General features: G+C 50.7%; 2 protein-coding genes across 10 annotated transcripts in view; one reads left to right on the top strand and one right to left on the bottom strand.

The window, feature by feature from the left end:
• The window catches only part of Thtpa (thiamine triphosphatase), a 46,887-nt gene that overhangs the window by 8,226 nt on the left and 17,766 nt on the right, over positions 1-20,895 (bottom strand). For 2 of the 6 annotated variants that reach the window (XM_041633868.1, XM_041633867.1), the window contains one exon: positions 10,711-10,807. The exons of 3 other annotated variants lie outside the window; for them this stretch is intronic. In XM_041633868.1, the coding sequence (XP_041489802.1) occupies positions 10,711-10,786 (76 nt within the window). In that variant the 5' untranslated portion in view covers positions 10,787-10,807. The remainder of the gene's footprint in view (positions 1-10,710; positions 10,808-20,895) is intronic. One more of the 6 variants, XM_041633875.1, reaches the window with a different exon arrangement.
• Zfhx2 (zinc finger homeobox 2) overlaps positions 1-20,895 on the top strand; it is a 33,058-nt gene that overhangs the window by 2,093 nt on the left and 10,070 nt on the right. For 3 of the 4 annotated variants that reach the window (XM_041633859.1, XM_041633860.1, XM_041633857.1), the window contains exons 2-4: positions 17,158-19,241; positions 19,374-19,888; positions 20,339-20,579. In XM_041633859.1, the coding sequence (XP_041489793.1) occupies positions 17,207-19,241; positions 19,374-19,888; positions 20,339-20,579 (2,791 nt within the window). In that variant the 5' untranslated portion in view covers positions 17,158-17,206. Of the gene's footprint in view, positions 1-17,115; positions 19,242-19,373; positions 19,889-20,338; positions 20,580-20,895 lie in introns of those variants that run through there. The other variant, XM_041633858.1, reaches the window with a different exon arrangement.

The following is a 20,895-nucleotide window of genomic DNA, read 5'->3' as shown; positions in this document are numbered from 1 at the left end:
CCTTATGCAAGGGCCGTGTTCATTCAGTCTAAAGGGTGGTAAACGTGGATAGGGGACTTGGAGAGTTTATCATGGGTTTCAACCCATCATTATTTTTCCAGACTCCAGCAGCTTAAAAGGATAAAAAGATGAGGTAGACATGGGCAGCTGATGGACGCGGGAGAACACATGGGTTAAAGAAATGCATGGCCAGAGGAAATGGGGAAATCTCTACGGGATGAGGAGGAAAAGGGAGGAACTGGGAAGCGATTAATGAAAAACTGAGATGATTAGATAAATAAATGAGTGGATAGCTGTACAGGAGGAAAGAGAAAGATGATAGAGTGTTCCCGAGGAGGGGTCAACAAAAGCAATATGAAACGAGTCTAGTGGTAGAGTGGGGGAAGGGAGGCATTGAGGAGTAAGACGAGGTGGAACAGAGTGTGGTACAAAGAAGGTAAAGGGGTGGCGAAGGCAGGCGTGCTGGAGCAGATCAGAGCCGCGCAGAGCCCTGGAAAGGGAGAAGAGGAAAGAGTGGGGCATCAAAGGAGACAAATGCCTCCAGTGCGCAAGACCAAGGCAAAGAGGGAGCCCTGCAGGGGGTGAGCAATTTGGAAAAAATGGCTCCGCAGCCTACCACTGGGCCCTGAAAGAGAGATGCTTGTGAGGAAAAAAATTACAGAGATGAAGAGAGACAGAGAATCTCGCCAGCATCCATTCCATCAGCCCCATCAGTCATTCTGTATTTTATTGCCAAGCCAGGAGAACACAGCAAAGAGATGAAAGAGTAGAATTCCCATTTACTTCAAATGACAGGAACTTGAATCTTCCCACCCCCCTGAGAACCAAAGACTTCAAGCCTCTGATGTCATAAATTGCTGGGTTGCCTTGGCAACCTGACAGGGTCCCTCCTCCATGATGTCAGAGGCAGCTGGTGTTGCCGTATTGAGACCCATATAGGGACAACTTGCCCCTCTGCATCACATTTGGCACTGGGGTCTGGATAGAATCATGTCTATAAGACTCCTGTCTGTAGCAGTGACTTTGCTTCTCTCAAGCTCGCTATTCTTAGCTCAGGACAGTTGTCACAAACTACTTTGTGAGTGTCTGAGGCTTGCTAAATCCTGAAAGAAAGAAGCAAGAGGAAGTGACCTCAAGAGGCAGTGGGCATTGAGGTTGAAATGGTAGGATAGAGAGGCAGGCAAAAAAGGAAGAGAACTAACAGTACAGCCACAGAAGAGGAAAGAAGGCTTTGTGAACTGGAAGGAGAACTGCTGAAAGCATCACAGGGGACTGGTGTGGGGTTTAGGAGGGAAATCCAAAGCTGGGAATCCAGAGGAGCAGAGCGGAGTGTAAACTGAGGCCTGCATAGAATGTGGAGGAGAGTGAGTTGGAGGGTTGACACAAGGTCTCACTCTGTAGCCCAGGCTGACCTGGAACTCGAGATTCTCCTGCTACAGTCTCCTAGGTTCTAACATTTTGGGTCTGAGCCACCATACCTACCTCCAGTTTCTAATTGCTTTGTCACATTTCGCAGTATCTGTCACACAGATATTCATAAACACCTGTTGAACAAATGTTCAGAGTCTGAGAGTTGTCCTGACTCCCGTCCTGCCTCCTAGGTCTAAGTCTACATACATAGCCAAGTCGGGAAATCAGAAACGGGGAAAGGCCAGCAGCCCGAAGAGGGGCGGTGTTCAGGGCTGAAGGCAGCCAAACTAACTCTCAAGGCGGACCTGGGAAGTCTATAAAGATAACGGGAATGAGCCATCCAGGGAGCCTAGGGAGGATACAGAGGACAAAGAGGCAGATTCCAGAAAAGGCCTGGGGTGTTTTTCAAAGAGCAGGCAAATATGAAGTAGTATCTTCACCCCATTCCCTGTCATGAGGCTAAAACTGAATCAGCCATACTCAGATACACGCACACACGATGACAACAAAAGTGCATAAATCAATACAGACCCACCTTAGACACCTGTCTTACAGGGGTTACAGGGACGTGAACACTGCCAAGTGGGTCAGAAGGTAAGAACTAGGCATGAACTGCTGCCCTGGAGGAAAATACCTTAACATCTGACTGCTGATCGTTGGGAAAAATCATGAGATACAGAGCTCACTTTGAGTGTCAGAGTGAAGCTGCAGAAAGAAGCCTTCCAGAAGAAAGGGGCCTCAAACCAGGGCCTTAGGACCTGTCCTGTTCCTGCACGAAAGAGGCAGAAGACCCTGAATGAGATAAGGAAGCTGGCAGAAGAGACAAGGAAGAAAGAGTCTGGCTTATAATAAGCAAGCCCTGGCAGCAGAAGGGGTGGAGGTGGGGGGTGGCGGTGAAGGGGGAGGACAGTGGCAGCTATGTGTGCTGTCAGCAGCCGCCCCAGACTTGGGCAGCTCATATTTTGCAGCAGGTGACAAGCTGTCGACATGGCGGTCCTTTACCTCACTGTTAGAAACTCATTTCATTGATTTTTCCATCTTTCTTCTCAGACTTCTCACACTAAGCTCCGGGCATCCTACCACCCGCTTTCCCAGGGCCCCTGTGCTCTCTGGGAAAGCCTCAGTGAACTCACTGTCTACCAATCCCTTTTCCGCCCACCCCGGGCTGGAAGGCAGGGGTGAAAGAGATCATGTCCAGATGGTGGATCTCCTCCTGTGTTACGCTTTACTGGTGGGATGGGGAAGTCTTCTTTCTTTTTTTAGCTTTTTCTTGAGACAAGGCTCTGCTGTCTAGTTGTAACTAGGCTGGCTCTTGCTACAAAAACCAGGCTGGCCTTCACCGACAGGGATACTCCTACCGCAGCCTCCTGAGTCCTGGATTCTTTATCTTTTTTGGTGGGGGGGGAGGGCTCATGTAGCCCTCAAGCTCACTACATAGCAGTGGCTGACCTCGCATTCCTGCCCTTTACTGCCTCTCCCTCCCAAATCCCAGGGTTACTAGCAAGCAGCATTGGGCGCAGCTTCTTTCCTTTCCGTGTCCTGTGAAGGCAGCTCAGCACCCCTCAGCATACTGGAGTTTCCGCCCGTGTTTGAGCAGGAATACAGGATTGGTTCAGAACTAAAGATCAGGCCTTGGAATTCGCAACAGAGCCATCTACCGAAACGGTGTATGCATGGGGACATGCACCGTGAGGAGACCATATTGCGCATAGAGGGTCTGTAGCACACAAGCGCCAAGCTGGTGGGGCTGCATGGCTGTGGGCCGTACATTTGTAGTGTAAGTGTGGACATTTCCCCGGTGCAGCCTCCAGTCTCGGCGAATGCCCCTCTCCCTCTCCCTGTCTGGGCTCGAGGGAGAGGTCAAGCATTGGTTGCCAGTCATCTGGCTTCTTAATGAAGGATGGCAGAGGACTGGACTGTTTCCTCAGAGGAGAAACATGGAGTCAGTTCCTTCCCATACTCAAAAGTGTCATTCCTTGTTGGCTATTCAAGCCAAAGGCCCTCTGCCCCTTCCCTCCAGTCCTCTCACCCAGTCTCCCCTCTTCTCCCCCAGGCCTCTTCCCTGCTTTATAGCTAGCTACCTCATCCCGTGTTTCCACCTCTGGCTTCTTCAGACTCTGCGGTTTCTACAAACCCAGAGATACATCCTGGTGCCTTAGGAACTTAAGTGCGCTGGAGAATGGGAAAAAAAAAAGAGCAGATAAGAAAAAGCAAGGGTATTGGACAGTCAGTCACAGTGGCCGCCAGGACGTGGGCCGGGCCTGTGTCTCAGCACTTGTGAGTGGAAGCAGGGCTGAGTTCAAGGTCACCAGCTACGGCAGGGAGTTTGAGGCCAGCCCGAGACGCTTTAAAAAATGCTGGGCAGCCTGGGCCCTAAGAGTGGGATAGAGGTGGAAGACTTTTAGATGAGAGGGGTCCCGCAATTTAAATGAAAAAGGAGGGAGGGTTGTGTGGACAGAAACAGAACCTCAGAGAGAGCGGATAGTCTGAACCCTTCCCTACCCATGCAAGCCAGACAGCCCAAGAGGAGGGGAGAGGGCCTTAACTCAGCTCCAGGTCAGTCCTGAGTTCGAGCCATGCTGGTGATGACCCTTATGGGAGGAACTGAAGTGAGAAATTAACCAATATACGGGTCACTGATTTTTGTTTGTCTTTGCTGGTTTCCCTGGGAGATTTGGCCAGACAGGGCGGTGTGGGGGAGGAGAAGGACATCAGAGGTGAAGGGCAGGGGAAGGGTGCCAAAGAGGACAGAGAGAAGGCAATGGGAAGGACAGAGTACAGGCACCGTACGGAAGGCCATGAATGGAAGTAATGCAACCCAGAGCTGAAGGCAAAAGGAGACAGCAAGAGAAACATAAGAAGCAAGGATAGAGGAGAGAGATGGACAGAGGAGAGAACAATGGGGCCCGAAGGAAGCCGGGGAAAGAGAGGTGGAATGTGGTGGCGAGCGGGAGGGAAGAGCATGGCCAGAGCTGCGAAAGCTGCAGCTGGTGGGGCCAGTGGGCGGGGCCTCATCTCCATCTCTAATGGCTGTGAAATGAGGTTAGCTCCATTAGAAGCGGCGAGAGTGTAACGAGATCACACTCATTAGGGCTGGGCCATCCAAGTAATTACCACCACCCCAAACACTGCGCCAGCCGCCAGCCAGCCACCAAGCACTTGCAGGCACACACACATACACACACACACACACAGCGTACCACACGATGCAGAACGGAAAGCGAGGGCCAACAGCCCTGTGAGCCCCGCACTTCAGGGCATGCCTGCCTGAGGTTAGCACATTCGCTAGCCCCCAAAGAGGCGCCCCAGTAGGCCTACACCTAGGCCGCCTACCCCACCCGCCACACACACAGCCAAAGAGCAATCATTTCCAACATTCCCCCATCAGGAAGTAAGGCATGTGCCCAGAGAGAGGTGGCTATTTTACCGATTGATCACACCCAAAGTGGTAGCTTTAAAGGGGACAGAACTCCATGACACACCACTTGCCATTCTTTAGAGCATGTGAAAAGACCTGATCTGAGGCTTTAGGCCACACGGCTGGGGTCCTTTCCATACCACAGACTAGAACCAGAATCCAATACCAGGTCTGTCCCCAAGTCTGGGTTGTTTTGTTTTTAAGTAACATCATTCTGCTTGATGGAGTTCATGTGCTAATAAGGATACACGTGTAGACTTTTCACTTGTTGAAAATTATCTTTTCTTGTGTGTATATGGAGGTCAGAGGTCAACTCTGCAGTCAGTTCTCCCCTTCCATCTTTATGTAGCTTCTTAGGATCGAACTCAGGCTGTCTAGCATGTACCACCTGATGAGCCATCTCTCCAACTTTGAAATTAAAGAGACATAAATAGACCTCACTCAGAGAGCCCTCCCCTAGCCCCAGCTTCCTATACAGACAGAGTGACCACCCTGCACCTTCAGGCCCAAAGAGGAGCAACAGCACACGCACCAGGGCAGTGGAACAGTTCAAACAGGCCAGTGCCAGTGGTGGCGCCGCCTTTGATCCCAGCGCTTCAGAGGCAGAGGCAGGCAGATCTCTGAGTTCAAGGCCAGCCTGGTCTGCAGAGTGAGTTCCAGGACAGCCAGGGCTGTTACACAGAGGAAAACAAACAAAAAAGGCCTCTTCAGACCACATGCTAGCCAAGAGCAGAGGCCCTGTGGCCAGGCCACCCAAGCTCCAAGTACATCCCACTTTATATCACCATCATCAAAATAGCCTCACTGTGTAACTCTGACTAGCTTCAAACTCACAGTGATACACCTGCCTCTGCCTCCCTAGTGTTAGGATGCCAAGGTTAAAGGTGTGTGCAACCATGCTACTTCCTTTAAAAAGAAAATATGCATTTATTTGTATATAGGTGTACATATAAAAAAATTTCTGTGTGAGTATATAAGCACGCAAAGCGGGTACACACACACAAACACACGGAAATCATCTGCTCTCTCTCTTCACCGTCTGGGTCCTGAGGATTGAACTTGGGTCATGAGGTTTGGCATCAAGTGCCATTACCCACTGAGCCATCTTGCTGGCCCATGACTCTGCTTTCTAAAAGAGACTTTAAAAACCACTGACCTCTCAGTCTGTGTCCGTGTTTGTGGACTGGGACGAAGAGGTGTCTGCTGCTGTCAGAAGTGGACAGTCAGGGTTGTGATGCCTGCCGGGGTGCCACATGGTCCCTGTCACCCAGCAGATGTTTAAAGATGTTGGCTGTTGTGACTAGGAGTGTATCTCAGTGGCTGTGTGCCTGCCTAGTGTATACCAGACCCTATTGCTAAAGATGTCAGCATTGTGATTACTATAGCTACAGGTGGAGCATCCTCAATCAGAGAGAGACAGCACACCGCAGTCTAAATGTGAAAATCATGGTGTGTGTGTGTGTGTGTGTGTGTGTGTGTGTGTGTGTATAATCTTTTAAACGTACAGTGTCACTTATGGGTTCTTGATATTACTGACAGAAGAATTTAAAAGCAAAGCTGGGTGTGTTGGCACACGCCTTTTAATCCCAGCCCTCAGGAGGCAGAGGCAGGCTAGATCTCCACGAATTCAAGGCGAGCCTGAGCTACCTGTGGAGTTCCAGGTCAACAAAAGCTTTGAGATTCTGCCTTTGGAGGAAAAATAAATAAATAAGCTGGGCAGTGTTGGAGCTTGCCTTTGATCCCAGCACACTGGAGGCAGAGGCAGGTGGATCTCTGTGAGTTCGAGGCCAGCCTGGTCTACAAAGTGAGTTCCAGAACAGCCAGGGCTGTTACACAGAGAAACCCTGTCTCGAAAAACAAACAAATAAACAAAAAACCCAAAAAGGAAAATAAATCAAAATGGTCTTAAGAGAAAGCTTAAGGCCATTTCATTCAAATGTGAGAGAAAAATGAGAGGACAGGCGAGCTGGAAATCTGGGCTAAGAGAAAGGGGGTGGGAAAGTAGAAGAGCAGCGTGCCTTTTGAGTATATAGACCAGCTGTAGGTCTGCAAGGCATGGTGGATGTTGGAGGACTCAGAGAAAACAGTGGGAAAGCCAGGAGTTAGAGCAAGCCCTCTTAGGATGTTGGCAGGTGTCCAAAGAAATAGAAAAGAAAAGTTAAACTTTTGAGCCAGAACTCAGGAATGCATTCAGGCTCAGCAGTAAACATCTGTAAGCAGCTGCATTAAAGGAGGGGCTTCTGGGACTTACAAGTAAGGTAGCGCATAGAAGAGATAACGGTTGGTATCCTGGTCAAGTGATTGACAGGCTTAAGTTGGATTTAAGGGAGAGGGCAAGAATGTGCAAAGTTCTAATATTTAAGGCAAATCAGAATGCCTTGTCTCCACCCAGGGCCAGAGGAAGAGCTCAGATTCCATTCCTCTGAACAAGAAGGTGTGTGGTCTTTAACAAAGTTCTGCTGCCTCCACCCTTTCCTAAGGTAATGCGAGGTGGGGTCTGTCTTAGAGCCCTGCAAGCCTGCCAGTGCCTAACATCAGCCAGAGGGAAATTGGTTTCGTTTTGATTTTGTTTTGTTTTTAAAGTTTTGGAAGTTTGTTTCATTTTTTGTTTTTCGAGATAGGGTCTCATAGCCCTGGCTGGTCTAAACCAGGCTATTGTTGAACTCATAGTGATCTGTATGCCTGTGTGCACGTGGGTGTGGATATTTGTTCTGGAGCCCCTGGAGCTAGTTACAGAGGATTGATGTGGCTGTGTGGTATGCTGGGACCCTCTGCAAGGACAGCAAGTGTTCCGAACCCCTTTGCCGGCTCCCAGGCCCCAGAAGGAAGAGGAAAGTTCTCCACGGCATCAGTACGCGTGTATTATGCCTGCGATTCATACACACAGTGTGGGTATAGGCGGTACTAGAATCACAGTGCTGCTTAAAAACTCACTTAAAGCATTTTGGACTTCCTCTTTTGGTTTCTTATTTGTTTGAGACAAAGCCTTAACAGTAGGCTAGACCCAAGCTCACTGTCCCGCTCAGACTGGCCTCAACTCATAGCAATCCTGCTGTCTCTGCCTCCTGAATGTTGGGACTATAAGCATGGGCCACCAAGCCCAGGAGAGTGAGTTTGTGTCATGCAGTGCTGACTATTACCCAAGACCCCATGCATATAAGGCAAGCACCCCCCTATAGCATATACCCACCCCTACTTTGGATGTTCAGAATAGAGATACCCAAACTGTAGTAGTAGTTGTAATATGATCTACTTATTTATTCATTTATTTAGTAGTGGTTGGGATTGAACCAGGTCCTCATGCATGTCAGGCGAGTGTTTTACCACTGAGCTGCATCTTCCTAGAGCTGCCTTTTGTACATATTTTTTATTTATGCATTTATTTTTGGTGTTTTGAGCCAGGCTTCTATGTAACTGTGTAGCCAAGGTTGGCCTGGAACTCCTGTTCCTTTTATTTCTGACTCCTGAGTGCTGGGATTACATGTACACACCACCATGCTTGGCACTTTTTATTTTGAGATAGGGCTCCACAGTTTTTGCCCAGACAGGCTCAAACTTATGATCTTCCTGCCTCAGTCTTCTGAGTAGCTGGGATTACAGGCAAGGCTGTTGTAGTAGTTTTTAAATGACATTATCACATCACATAAATGTAGACAGAAGTTTCTGTCCTGCCCGGTCTTGCAGCTGTTCAGTCCCATAGAAACACATAGAGGCTTATATTAATTATAAACTGGTCCCTTAGCTCAAGCTTATTAGTAACTAGTTCTTACAACTTAAATTAACCCATAGTTCTTGTCTATGTTTTGCCACATGGCTTAGTAGCTTTTCTCAGTGTAGAATTCTCATCTTCCTTCCTCTGCGTCTGACAGACTGGTGACTGTTCTTGATAAAACCTTGTAATATTTTCCCCAGACACATACATTAATTTATGGTTCATTTCTGAGATTGGGGGAGTGTTAATCTGAGTATTCCATTACTGTAACAAATCGCATCCTCACAAACTATGTTAGCCACATACAAACTCACATCAAATTGAAGAACCAGAAAAACTTGAAGAGACCTTACAGTCTTCCAAACTCAAAGAATCTTTCAGAGATACCTCATGCCTGGATCAAGCATGGTGGTGAGTCTATATTTAAGGGCACCAGCCTCTGCCTCCTCACTTTTAAGTGCTCCTGCGAGAGGGTTCTTTCTGAGCAGGGTTCATGTTGCCTTCCTGGCTTGAGGCATGCGAAACATGTGGCCTTCTGAGTCGCTCCAATGCACACACAGAGGGAATCGAGAGAAGGCTCAGAAGCTATTGGTACTGCTGTTCTTCCAGAGTTCAGTTTCTAGTCCCTGCATTGGTACAGCTCTCAACGGCCTCCATCTCCAGCCCCTGGGAGAAATGACACTTTCGCTCACCCAGCAACCTCACACACAGACTTACACATAGACATAAATACATAGTCTTTAAAAAATGGACATGCAGACCTGTGCACCAGAGTGGCCCCATGCCCTGTCCTAGGACATCTAATACCCGGTTGGCATGCTCTTCTCCTGGATATTCACCCCTACTAGAGGTGAGCACACCTCAGAAAACCTTGTCCCTGATAGTGTGTGGTGGCTTCAGCCCGCAGCTGCCCTTCCTCCCTGTCCCCCTTCCCACCCGCCTCCATCTTCCTCTAAGTCTTCCCCTTTTCTCCTCAGATCTCACTGGCTTCCCTCAAACCTGCCTTTAAGCTTCTTGCAAGAGCCTCCAAGTAGCTTTCCTCACACTAGGGACGGCCCAACATCCAGTCTGGAAAACATGCAGTATTTGCATATGCAAATCAACCTGCAGCTCACCTCCACACCTTGGCCTCGGTAGCCCTGTCTGCTTATTCCACTTTCCTCTGCACTCACTTCCCTCTCTCTTACACAAAGTAAGCACTTTTTAAATATTCATGAGGATGGGCGATCAGTGGGAAGGTGGGTAGAATCAAAATGGAAGCTGGGATAGTGCACTTTCATTTCCTTTCTAAATTCAAAGTATGATCAGGAGAGAGGAATTATCATTTTAAATGTGGCAGAAGGAAGCTGGGCCTTGCCTGATTCAGGCCTGTGATTCAGGCTTGGGAGGAGCACAAGTTTTGGGCTTGCCTGGGCCACAGAGTGAATTCAAGGCCACCCAGAGCAACTTAGTCAGATCCTATCTCAGAAAATAAAGAGGGCCAGCAAATAGTACAGATCGGTGCATAAAGGCACCTGTTGCCAGATCTCTGGACCTACATTGGGTGCCTGCATCTACACACATGCACAGAGATACACAGAGACAGGCAGACACAGAGAGAGAGACACAGAGACAGACACACACAGAGACACAGAACAGACACACACCACACACAGAAACAGAGACACACAGAGAGACACAGATACACACACACACAGATACACACACATACACTGAGACACAGACATACACACACGCAGAGTAAATAAAAAACATTGAAATTTCAGGCGCTGGAGAGATGGTTAAGAGCACTGACTACTTTTCTAGAGGACCCGGGGTTCAATTCTCAGCACCCACATGGCAGCTCACAACTGTCTGTAACTCCAGTTCCAGGGGCCCTGACACCCTCACACAGATATACATGCAGGTAAAACACCAATATACATAAAATAAATAATAATAAAGAAGCTGAGATAGAACATAAAGAATATATTTAAAAATTGAAATTTCCTTTTAAAAAATAATAAAATCAAAGGAGGGGTTGGCTGGGCATGACGGTACACACATTTAATTCTAGTACGTGGGGAAGCCTGGTCTTTAGAGAGAGTTCCAGGGCTACATGATGAGACCATGTTTCAGGAAAAAAAAAAGGGGGGGGGTGGCTCAGCAGTTGAGAGCACTAAGCACTTACTTACTGCGTTTGGAGAGGGCCCGGTCCCCATCGCCTGTCTGTGACTCACAATTGCCTGTAACTCCAGGGACCCCATGTCTTCAGTCTCCACCAGCACCTACATCACACACGTGGGCACACACGTGTACAGAATTAAAATAAAAACAAACCTTTAAAATAAAAGGTCCACATATGTAGCTCAGTGGGAGTGCGCTTGCTTCTTGAGGCCCTAGATTCAGTGACTATAAACACAAAATAAAGGAATGCGGGGCCAGCAGTGGTCACACACACCTTTAATCCCAGCACTTGGGAGGCAGAGGCAGGTGGATCTGAGTTTGAGGCCAGCCCGGTCTACAAAATGAGTTCCAGGACTGTGGTGTTGTTACACAGAGAAACCCTTGTCTCGAAAAATCAAAAAATAATAATAATAAAATAAAGGAATCCATTAAAAAGTAGATGCAGTGAAAAAAATAAAGACATCTTGAAATTTGCAGGCAAATGGATGGAGCTAGAAAACATCATATTGAGTGAGGTAACCCAGACCCAGAAAGACAATTATCACATGTACTCACTCATAAGAGGTTTTTAAACATAAAGCAAAGAAAACCAGCCCACAAATCACAACCCCAGAGAACCTGAACAACAGTGAGGACCCTAAGAGAGACATACATAGATCTAATCTACAAGGGAAGTAGAAAGAGACAAGATCTCCTGAGTAAATTGGGAGCATGGGGACTTTGGGGGAGGGTTGAAGGGGAGGAGAGAGGCAGGGAGGGGGAGCAGAGAAAAATGTAGAGCTCAATAAAAATCAATAAAAACAAACAAAAGTTCAGACCTCAGCATTAGCTGCTTCACCTAGCCCGAGGGTGAGCTTAGGCAAGCTTTCTCTTCCTGCTCTGAAATGAGGAGCCTCTCCAGACCCAGTGCCAGGTAAGAGCTGCACAGGAGCTCCCATTGGAGCTGGGCACAGTAGTCCACTGCCAGCCTGGGCTCTAGAGCAAAATCCTGTCTCATAAAGAGAGGGAGGGAGGGAGGGAGGGAGGGAGGGAGGGAGGGAGGGAAGAAGGGAGGAAGGAAGGAAGGAAGGAAGGAAGGAAGGAAGGGAAATGTAAGGCTGGGAGCCTGGGTTTGAATCCTGCCCACCCAGCCATCCTCATCTAGAGACACAGCAGGAGGGATGTCAGCCTTACCTCAGACCTGTGCTCTACCCCAGGGGAAGAGACAGCCACCACAGAAGGTAAAGAACAGACCTCACTGACACCCAGGCCATGCGCACTTGCACTTCACGTTGCCTTTTCTGGCCCTCGTGTCGTTACTCCCCTTTTTCCACAAGAGGAAAGTCTGGATAAGCATCTCACCAAGGCTGACAGCTAGTGAGGGGTGGAACCAGCAGGATCGCCGTCTGTGTGGATCCTAGCCCCCATGCTCTTCCACCTTAAACGGTAAATATCTAAATATCTCTCGGGGCTGGGAGTATCTCACTGCTTGAGCTGTTGCTGTGTGTGTGTGTGTGTGTGTGTGGCCTCCAGCACCACACACAAAAAAAGTAGTGAATTGACTCTAAGGGAAGGCTGACCGATGACAAAAATGTTTGGGAAACTGATGTGAAAATCATGGTATGCAAGTGTAATGCTGCTTCTCTGACAGACTTTTCCACAAAACCTTTTGTCCTTTAATGAGCCTGAGGAAATGGAGAGGGACAGGCTTTGCTTATGCTTTTTCCGAGGGTGTCCGGGACTTGGTGATGTTCCCTCTGTGACCACTAGGGAGCAGTGGTGTTTCTTTTCCTCCTAGTCGCACCCAATTCTGTGGGCCAGCCTGGGCTCCCTGGCCTGTCAGTGAGGACTGAGTCTCTCCTCTCTCTGACTGCATTTAAGTACTGGACCATCCCCCCCACTAGTAATTCTCGAGGTGTCTCCAGTTGCAGGGCTTTGCCTTAAAGATCTTGCTCTTGTTCTCCACAACTTCAAATTTAAGGCTTTCTGTTTCTGCCTCCTGGCCTCACTTCCGCTCTCTGGGCCCTAATGTGAGTCGTGCTACCCCCCGCCCTCCCAACCCCCCCCCCCCCCTCTCTCTCTCTCTCTCTCTCTCTCTCTCTCTCTCTCTCTCCTGCCTTCCTCTTTAAGTCAGTAATTGCGACTGCCTTGCGTTTGGGGGACATTAGTTCCCGCCGTGCTTTTTTTGTTTTGTTTTTTGTTTGTTTGGTTGTTTTTTCGAGACAGGGTCTCTGTGTAGCCTTGGCTGTCCTGGAACTCACTCTGTAGACCAGGCTGGCCGCGAACTACAGAGATCTGCCTGCTTCTGCTGGGATTAAAGGTGTGCGCCACCACCGCCCAGCTCCTGCCTTGCTTTGAAAGCATTATCTTGCTTTCCTTCCCAAGGAAGGGGCAGACAGAAAAACCAGGTGGACCGGGAGGTAACAATTCCTTTGGGGCTCATCCCTTGCTCTCCACCTCAACCTGGTGAGGGGCTTGGAGCATTAAAGAAGTAGGGCCACAAGGGAACTCACAAGACGGAGGAAGAGCCATTTTAGAGCTGATGATCCATCTTTCTGGGCTACTACGCCCTCAGAACTCTCCACCCTCCCTTGGCTCCAGGGCTCCCTCCTTCCACCCCCCCCCCCCCACCCCACCCCCGTGGTGGCAGCAGCCTTGTAATTTAAAGCTCTCTCTGTCGCCTCTAATGTGATCCTCTCGTTTTATTGACTCTCTCTGCCGTCTGTGGCGCCCCTTCACATCAATCTCTGCTCTAATCACACTGCCGCTGCTGCCTCCCCGGCAGCCCCTCTGCTCTGCTCTGCAGAGGCGCGGCCCTTTCCTCCCCGGTCCCCCACCTCCAGAACACAGCCGCCTTCTCTCCCATTCCTTCTGAGCCGTCGTGTCGGGTCTGGGACAGTTGCCTTCTTCCTTCACCCTCCTGTGAGACTCGCCCCACAGGAGAGCTGCTCCTAAGAAATGCTGGGAACCCCGGGAAGAAATGGCCAATGGCGGAGGGACAAAGTGAACACGAATCTTGGCCCGAGGGTAGCAGGTTACGTGGGCTTTTAGAGGCTTCCATACCAAATCTAGTTCAAGGCAAGAAGGGCAAAAGAAGAAGACAAAAAAGAGAGAGAAAAAGGAAAACAGGGACCTGAAGCTCCAGAGAGAGGAGATGGGAGATAAAAGAGAGGAAAATGGAAGGATTAGAACTTGGGGGACACCCTGACCACAACAGTCTGATAAAGAGTGTGTATGGGGGGAGAAACACTGAGGAAAAGGGGGCGGGAGAAATAGGGGGTGCATGAGGCAGAAATAAATTTGCAATTGAAATTCTTCTTCTGTAGAGGAGGGGTAGGTTGGAAGGTAGGGGAGAGATTTGCAATTTTAAACAGCCTCCAGCTGACCTGCCCAGGCGGGTCTTACCCAGAAGCTGGCCAAAAGCTGAGAGCCCCTTTGATTTGTACTTAGCAGTCAGTGGTCCTTTTCTAGAGGTGAGCGCCTGAGAGAGAGGGATCCTGGGACTTACTCCAGCGTTGTGAGTAGGGAGCCGAGGGAGCGAATACTTGTAAGCAGGGCCGTCCTGCTACCAAAGCAAGAGCGCAAAGTACCCACCAAGTTACCCTCAGCTCTCCTGTCAGGTCGGGTAGTGAAATGTGGTAGGGTCCAACCTGTGGAAGTGACTGAGCCCTCGCAAACCAACAGACTTACCTTCCTCTGTCCCACCAAGGTTCCTTAGGAAGAATGCCTTTCTCCAGAGAGGCCTCGGCTCCTACTTAACTAGAAATCTACACCCCACCCCCAACCCCGCCCTGTTTCTTCACTTCCCTTTTGATTTCTCTCCTCACCCCTTTTACCAGGTACTTATTTGCATCTCATTAGCATACTAATCCCGCCCGAGAGAATTCCTTGAAGGTTCTGACTCAAACCTAGCTGGACTCCCAGTCGGATAAGGGAAGTGGAAAATAGGCTTGAAGGCGGCGTGGCACCTGGACCAAGGCCCCATATCAAATCTGGGAGCCTGGAGATGCGGGTTAAAGATGACCCAAGGGAAAGAGGCCCCTCCTCACCCTTTCTCTGAAGCGGTGTGGCCTGAATATGAGACATTGCCTCCTACAGAGATGGGAGAGGAGTTAGTGGACGCTTAGGGAACTGATCATTTGGAGGAAGGTAGGAAGGAGCCTCCATGACCTTATCCACAATTCCTAATTCCTAGCTCCTTGGAAACTACTAATTCTACCTGTTTTATGTCTACATACACACACACCAAATTTGTTTTTTCTTTTATGGAGGTTGGGGAATGGACAGTGTCTCATGTATCCTACGCTGGTCTGAACTCACAATGTAGCCAGGACTTTGGATCCTCCTGCCTCTACTGCCAGAGTAGTGGGATTATAAGCATGAACCTATCGCCATTATCCTGAGCCGGGAATTGAACCCAGGACTTCCTGCATGCTAGACCATCATTCTAGCGGCTAAGCTGTTCCCACCATTTTGGAACCTGGTTACTATCAGTGGCGCCTTTAAACCTTGAGGATTTCTCTGCTTCCTCGTCTCACAAATACTGTGAGATGAAGTGAGATACTGTTGCATTTCTTTAGCTGGTACCAAGCCCATGCTGTAAAATCTTTCATAGCTGCTGGGACCATGATTACGAGGACTTGCTACTAACATGTTTACCTCCAATTTGGAGCAGAGAGAGCCACAAAGGAGCTACTATCTCCCAACGAGCCAAGGAAATTCCTCTGCCTCAGCGTGTCCCAGCCTGTCTAGATCTGGAATGCACTGGAGAAAGATGTGTGCTAGAGAAAGCAAGAAGACCTCTGACAAGGAGCCAGACCTGAAGGGTTTCTCAGGGTTCATTCATTTGAAAGATATTTATTAGCATGATGGCACATGCCTGTAGCCCCAGCACCTTGGGCAGTCAAGGGAGGAGGAATCAGGGTTATTCTCAGCTACTGGAATGTAAGGCTAGCCTGGGTTATATGAGGACCGGACTGTGTCTGTGAATCATAGAGAAGTAGAAAGCAGATAGAATCCCTCATGGAACTCACCCTCCGGAAGGAAAGGAAGGAAGCCCAGAAACGTTTTTCACTAGGCTGTGAAAACTCTGAGGGCCACTCTGCCAAAGGCTCTTGGACAAGGAAGGACCAAGAAAGAGAGGGAGAGGGTGTGGTGAGGAGAGAGAGGCGGGAAGGCTGGCTGGCTGATCAGTGCTCTAAAACAAGGCAGCTCGGGGGAGACTGTAGAAGTGGACTTTCTGGCAGGTAGGACTTTGCAGAGCCCAGAAAGGGGCTGCATTTTCTTGAGTGCAATGAGAAACCACTGATGGATTTTAAGTAGAATGGAGTATGATTTACGTGTTTTAAAGACAAGTAAAAGGGCTGACAAGCTGGCTCACTGGGTAAAGGTGCTTGCTGCAAACGTGACAGCCCGAGTTCCACCCCCAGGACTCACACAGTAGAGAAGAGCTGTTTTTTCATCTCCACGTGTGTGCCATGGTGCGGGCACACACACACACAAGTAATTTTCTGAGACATGTATGTGGGAGGGCTAAGGACATAGCTCAATCAATAGAGTGTTTTCCTAGAAGTCACAAAGCCCTGGGTTCAATTCCCAGGCATGGTGACGCACACCTGTAATCCCAGTAGAGGTAGCAAAGAATCACAAGTCCAAGATCAGCCTGGGTTACATGAGAGCCTGTCTAAAAAGAAAAACAGGAAAGGAAAGGAAAAGGGAAAAGAAAATTATAACTTAAAGTTTATTTTAAAACATTCTGAGCTGGGCGGTGATGGCGCACGCCTTTCACCCCAGCACTCCAGAGGCAGAGGCAGGTGGATCGCTGTGAGTTCGAGACCAGCCTGGTCTACAGAGTGAGTTCCAGGACAGGCTCCAAAGCTACACAGAGAAACCCTGTCTCAAAAAACAAATAAACAAACATTTTGAAAAGTGGGAAATTGGTGAGGAGACAAATGGAACTAAGACTGCCCCTGAGTTGACCGGCGGCCAATGAAGGGTTCCTCACAGACATTTGGCAGGTCTCGCAGTTAAAGATGAAGCAATCACTCTGGCTGTTAGAGGGAGACACTAGATTGAGAAGGCAGGGGTGGAAATGAGTAGTTCCTCTGTTAGATCAGCGTAGAAAGGTAATAGTGGCATGGGCCAAGATGGCGCTGTGGAGGAAGATGGTGGGGGCAGGGTCCAACGCATTCCAGAGCTCGCTGTGGAAATTTGCATATGGGGTGGACATACCTAAGCAGAAGGATGAGTGATACCAGCTTTGAGATTGCAAGACAGAGAGGAAGAGCCAGTTCGGAAATCAATAGTGAGTTCTAATTTTAGGCACGTTAATTTTTAAGCCTGTTAGACTTCAAGTTGGCATGAGGGCACCTGAGTCTGGTGCTCCGGGAGCATGACAGGACTAGAGAGTCCAGACATTCTGCCTTGGAGACCCTGGCATCTCATGACATTGCTCTCTCCGTGCCTTCTGCAGGGGCCTGGCTGTCAAGCTGAAATGAACCCTCAGCGGTCCTCCGTCTACCATGGCTACCCTTAATTCGGCCTCTTCCTCCAGTGCTGTTCCTTCTCCTGGGCATGATGCTCCGTCCCCACCTCCGGACACCTCCTCTAGCACCTCTGATCCTGTCACCAAAGATCCCCCTAATGCCCCCGCCACCTCTGAAAGTGTAAGGTCCTCAGAGCCAGGGGCAGAGCGTCTGGAGTCAGGCTGTAGCCTTGTTCCACCAAAGGAAATTGGAGATCCCCAAGGAGAGCCTGGCTGTGGTCACATCCCACCAAAGGACCTCGGGGTGGAAAAGGAGGAGGAGGAGGAGGAAACGATCCTTCCTTTGGACCTAAGCAACCACTTATTCTTTGCAGCTGGGGGTAAGGCCTACCTACTGGCCAAGCTGTCAGTGAACTCTTGTTCAGGTGGCAGTGAACTCTTGTTACCAAAGGACTTCCCCTGGGATGAGGCAAACATCCAGGAAGAGTCCAGCCTGCCCCTCCTTGCCCATTTTCCCTCCTCACACCTTACCACCCTTCACATCCAACATGGCTTTGACCCAACCCAAGGCTTTAGCTCTTCTGACCAAATTCTGTCCCATGATACCTCAGTGCCATCTCTGGCTGCCTGTGAGGGAAGGGATGGATCCTTCTGGAGCTACCAGCTGGTTCCAAACCCATCCGAAGATCCCAAAGATGGCCCCCTGGAGAGCCAATGGGGAGACCACAGGGCACTGTTCTGGATCTGCCTTCTGTGCCGCCTAGGTTTCAGCCGGCTCCGGGCCTTTATAGGCCACACACATTCTCATGGAGTGAAGCTGACCCCTGCCCACCACCAGGGCCTGCTGGGCAGCCCGGCAATACTTCAGGAAGGTGATGAAGGCGGCGTGGCCTTCCTAAGCTTTCTGGAACCAAAACTTGCTTGCCCTTCTCCCAAAGTCCCTGACAACAGCACAGTGACCACGGTGATAAACGGAGCCCAGACTGAGGATGGCCCCCCAGAGGCAGACATTCAGGCCCTCGTTCTCCCCACTGAAGAAGTTATGGCCCTCAGTCCACCATCCCCATCCACAGCCCTAACCACCTGGGACCCCAGCCCAACCCAAGCCAAAGAATCGCCAGTATCAAGAGGCGAGGCAGGGCCAGACTGGTTCCCCGAGGCGCAGGAAGAGGATGGAGGGCTCTGTCTCCCACTCAACCAAAGCTCACCCACCTCCAAGGAGGCAGCCACGCTCCCAGCTCCAGTAGGCTCTCCTGAAGACGCCAGTGACCCACCTCAGTCCTGTCGTCTGATTGATGACTACACTCCTGCCCCTGCAGCCTTCCAGGGCCTCAGCCTGTCCAGCCACATGTCCCTGCTACACTCACGCAATTCCTGCAAGACTCTCAAGTGTCCCAAGTGCAACTGGCACTACAAGTACCAGCAGACCCTAGATGTGCACATGCGGGAGAAGCATCCGGAGAGCAACAGTCACTGCAGCTACTGCAGCGCCGGGGGCGCCCACCCCCGCCTCGCCCGCGGAGAGAGCTACAACTGTGGCTACAAGCCCTACCGCTGCGACGTCTGCAACTACTCCACCACCACCAAAGGCAACCTCAGCATCCACATGCAGTCCGACAAGCACCTGGCCAACCTGCAGGGCTTCCAGGGGGGGCCTGGTGGGCAGGGCAGTCCCCCAGAGGCGTCCCTCCCGCCCCCTTCTATAGGGGATAAAGAGCCCAAGGCCAAATCATCCTGGCAGTGCAAGGTGTGCAGCTATGAAACCAACATCTCCCGAAACCTGCGCATCCACATGACTTCCGAGAAACACATGCAGAACGTCCTCATGTTGCACCAGGGGCTGCCGCTCGGCCTGCCACCAGGGCTGGTGGGGCCAGGACCTCCTCCGCCGCCGGGAACTACCCCCACCAACCCTCCTGAACTCTTCCAGTACTTTGGGCCCCAGGCCCTAGGACAGCCTCAGACGCCTCTGCCTGGGCCTGGGCTGAGGCCAGAAAAGCCCCTGGAAGCCCAGCTGCTCCTTAACGGTCTCCACCACCTTGGAGCACCTTCCCGAAAGTTCCTCACCACTGGTAAGTTCCCCGCTCTGCTCCAGCTGCTCCCTGCTCGAGCTTCCCCACAGTGAGACCCCGCTTAGGTAAACATGGCTCTCTCTAGTCCCCCATTCACTCTTCCTTAGTCACTAACCTGTCTCTGTCCCCTAGCCCCTGGCAGCCTCTCCCCCGAGACCCATCTGCCACCAAGTCAGCTCCTGGGCTCCTCCGACGGCCTGCCCGCCTCACCATCCCCAGATGACAGCCCACCCCTGAAGGTGTTCCGCTGCCTGGTGTGCCAGGCATTCAGCACAGACAGCCTGGAGCTGCTGCTTTACCACTGCAGCATAGGCCGGAGCCTCCCAGAGGCCGAGTGGAAGGAGGTAGCCGGTGACACCCACCGCTGCAAACTTTGCTGCTACGGCACCCAGCTCAAGGCCAACTTCCAGCTCCACCTCAAGACTGACAAACACACGCAGAAGTACCAGCTAGCAGCCCACCTTAGAGAGGGGGGTGGAGCCATGGGCACCCCTTCCCCACTGCCCCTGGGGGACGGGGCTTCTTATGGCTCTGTCACCTCGCACCACCTGCGCTGCAATATCTGTGACTTTGAGTCCAACAGCAAGGAGAAGATGCAGCTGCACGCCCGGGGGTCAGCCCATGAAGAAAACAGCCAGATCTATAAGGTGAAGTTCAGGCAGAGGGGCCAGGAGAGGGAGGGGACCAGGGTGGAAGGAGGTGCAGAATAGAGAAGTGGTGGAGGAACCCTGGGTGATGGACATGAAGGGTGGGGCTGTGTATGTACCAGGGTAGCAAAGTGTTGGGCAGACCTTGGAGAAAGACCAAAGGACAGTGGACCGTCAGGAGGAAAACAGACTTTATTCAGCTTTTCTGGCATGTAGGCTCATCTCAGTCCAGCCCATCATGTTACCCATAAGTCCAAGAGGCAGAAGCAGAGCACAGCCGCATACTCGGGAACCCAGGATTGGTGGGAGAAAGAGAAGGAAAGCAGTGATGCATAGGTGGCCAAGAAGGGGAAAGGGAGGTTAGCCAGGAAGACGGTCCGAGAAAGGAGTGTCCCCAGAGATCTGGAGGTGTTCCTTCTACATCTGAGCCGGCCTCTTCCATGGTTCTAGTTTCTCCTGGATATGGAGGGAGCAGAGGCAGGGCCAGAGCTGGGGCTTTACCGCTGTCTGCTGTGTGCCTGGGACACACCTTCCCGCCTAGCCGTGCTACAACACCTGCGCACACCCGCCCACCGCGATGCCCAGGCCCAGAGGCGTCTGCAGCTGCTACAAAATGGCCCAAGCACTGAAGAAGGCCTCTCAGCTCTTCAGAATATCCTGAGCTTCAGCCATGGGCGGCTCCGAACTCCTGGTGAGGAAGAGGGAACAGAAAAGCACAGACGCTGGGCAGAGGCGGCAGAGGCAGGGTGATAGAAACCACGTGACAGAGGGAGCAGCAAGGGGACTGTGAGCTACCAACAGCTTGGAGGAAGGTGTGGGGAAGGGATGGGAAGGCAGGATGGGGATGCCAGGAACAGGGGTTTCCCAGCAAGAAGGGGAGCAAGAGACTCCTGGAGGATGGAGAGAATGGCAGAGATTTGCTGAGTGAAGACCAGGAAGACAGGAGGAAATGAGGCGGTGATTCTGAGTAGCAGCTAGTGGTTGTGCGGGATGGTAGGCAAAGAGAA

This window comes from Microtus oregoni, unplaced genomic scaffold, assembly GCF_018167655.1.
Source record: "Microtus oregoni isolate MIOR12 unplaced genomic scaffold, Mior012 000045F_ref0000178, whole genome shotgun sequence".
Taxonomy (NCBI): Eukaryota; Metazoa; Chordata; class Mammalia; order Rodentia; family Cricetidae; genus Microtus; species Microtus oregoni.
The sequence above is the reverse complement of the archived record's forward strand: the minus strand, read 5'-3'. Positions and strand labels throughout refer to the sequence as shown.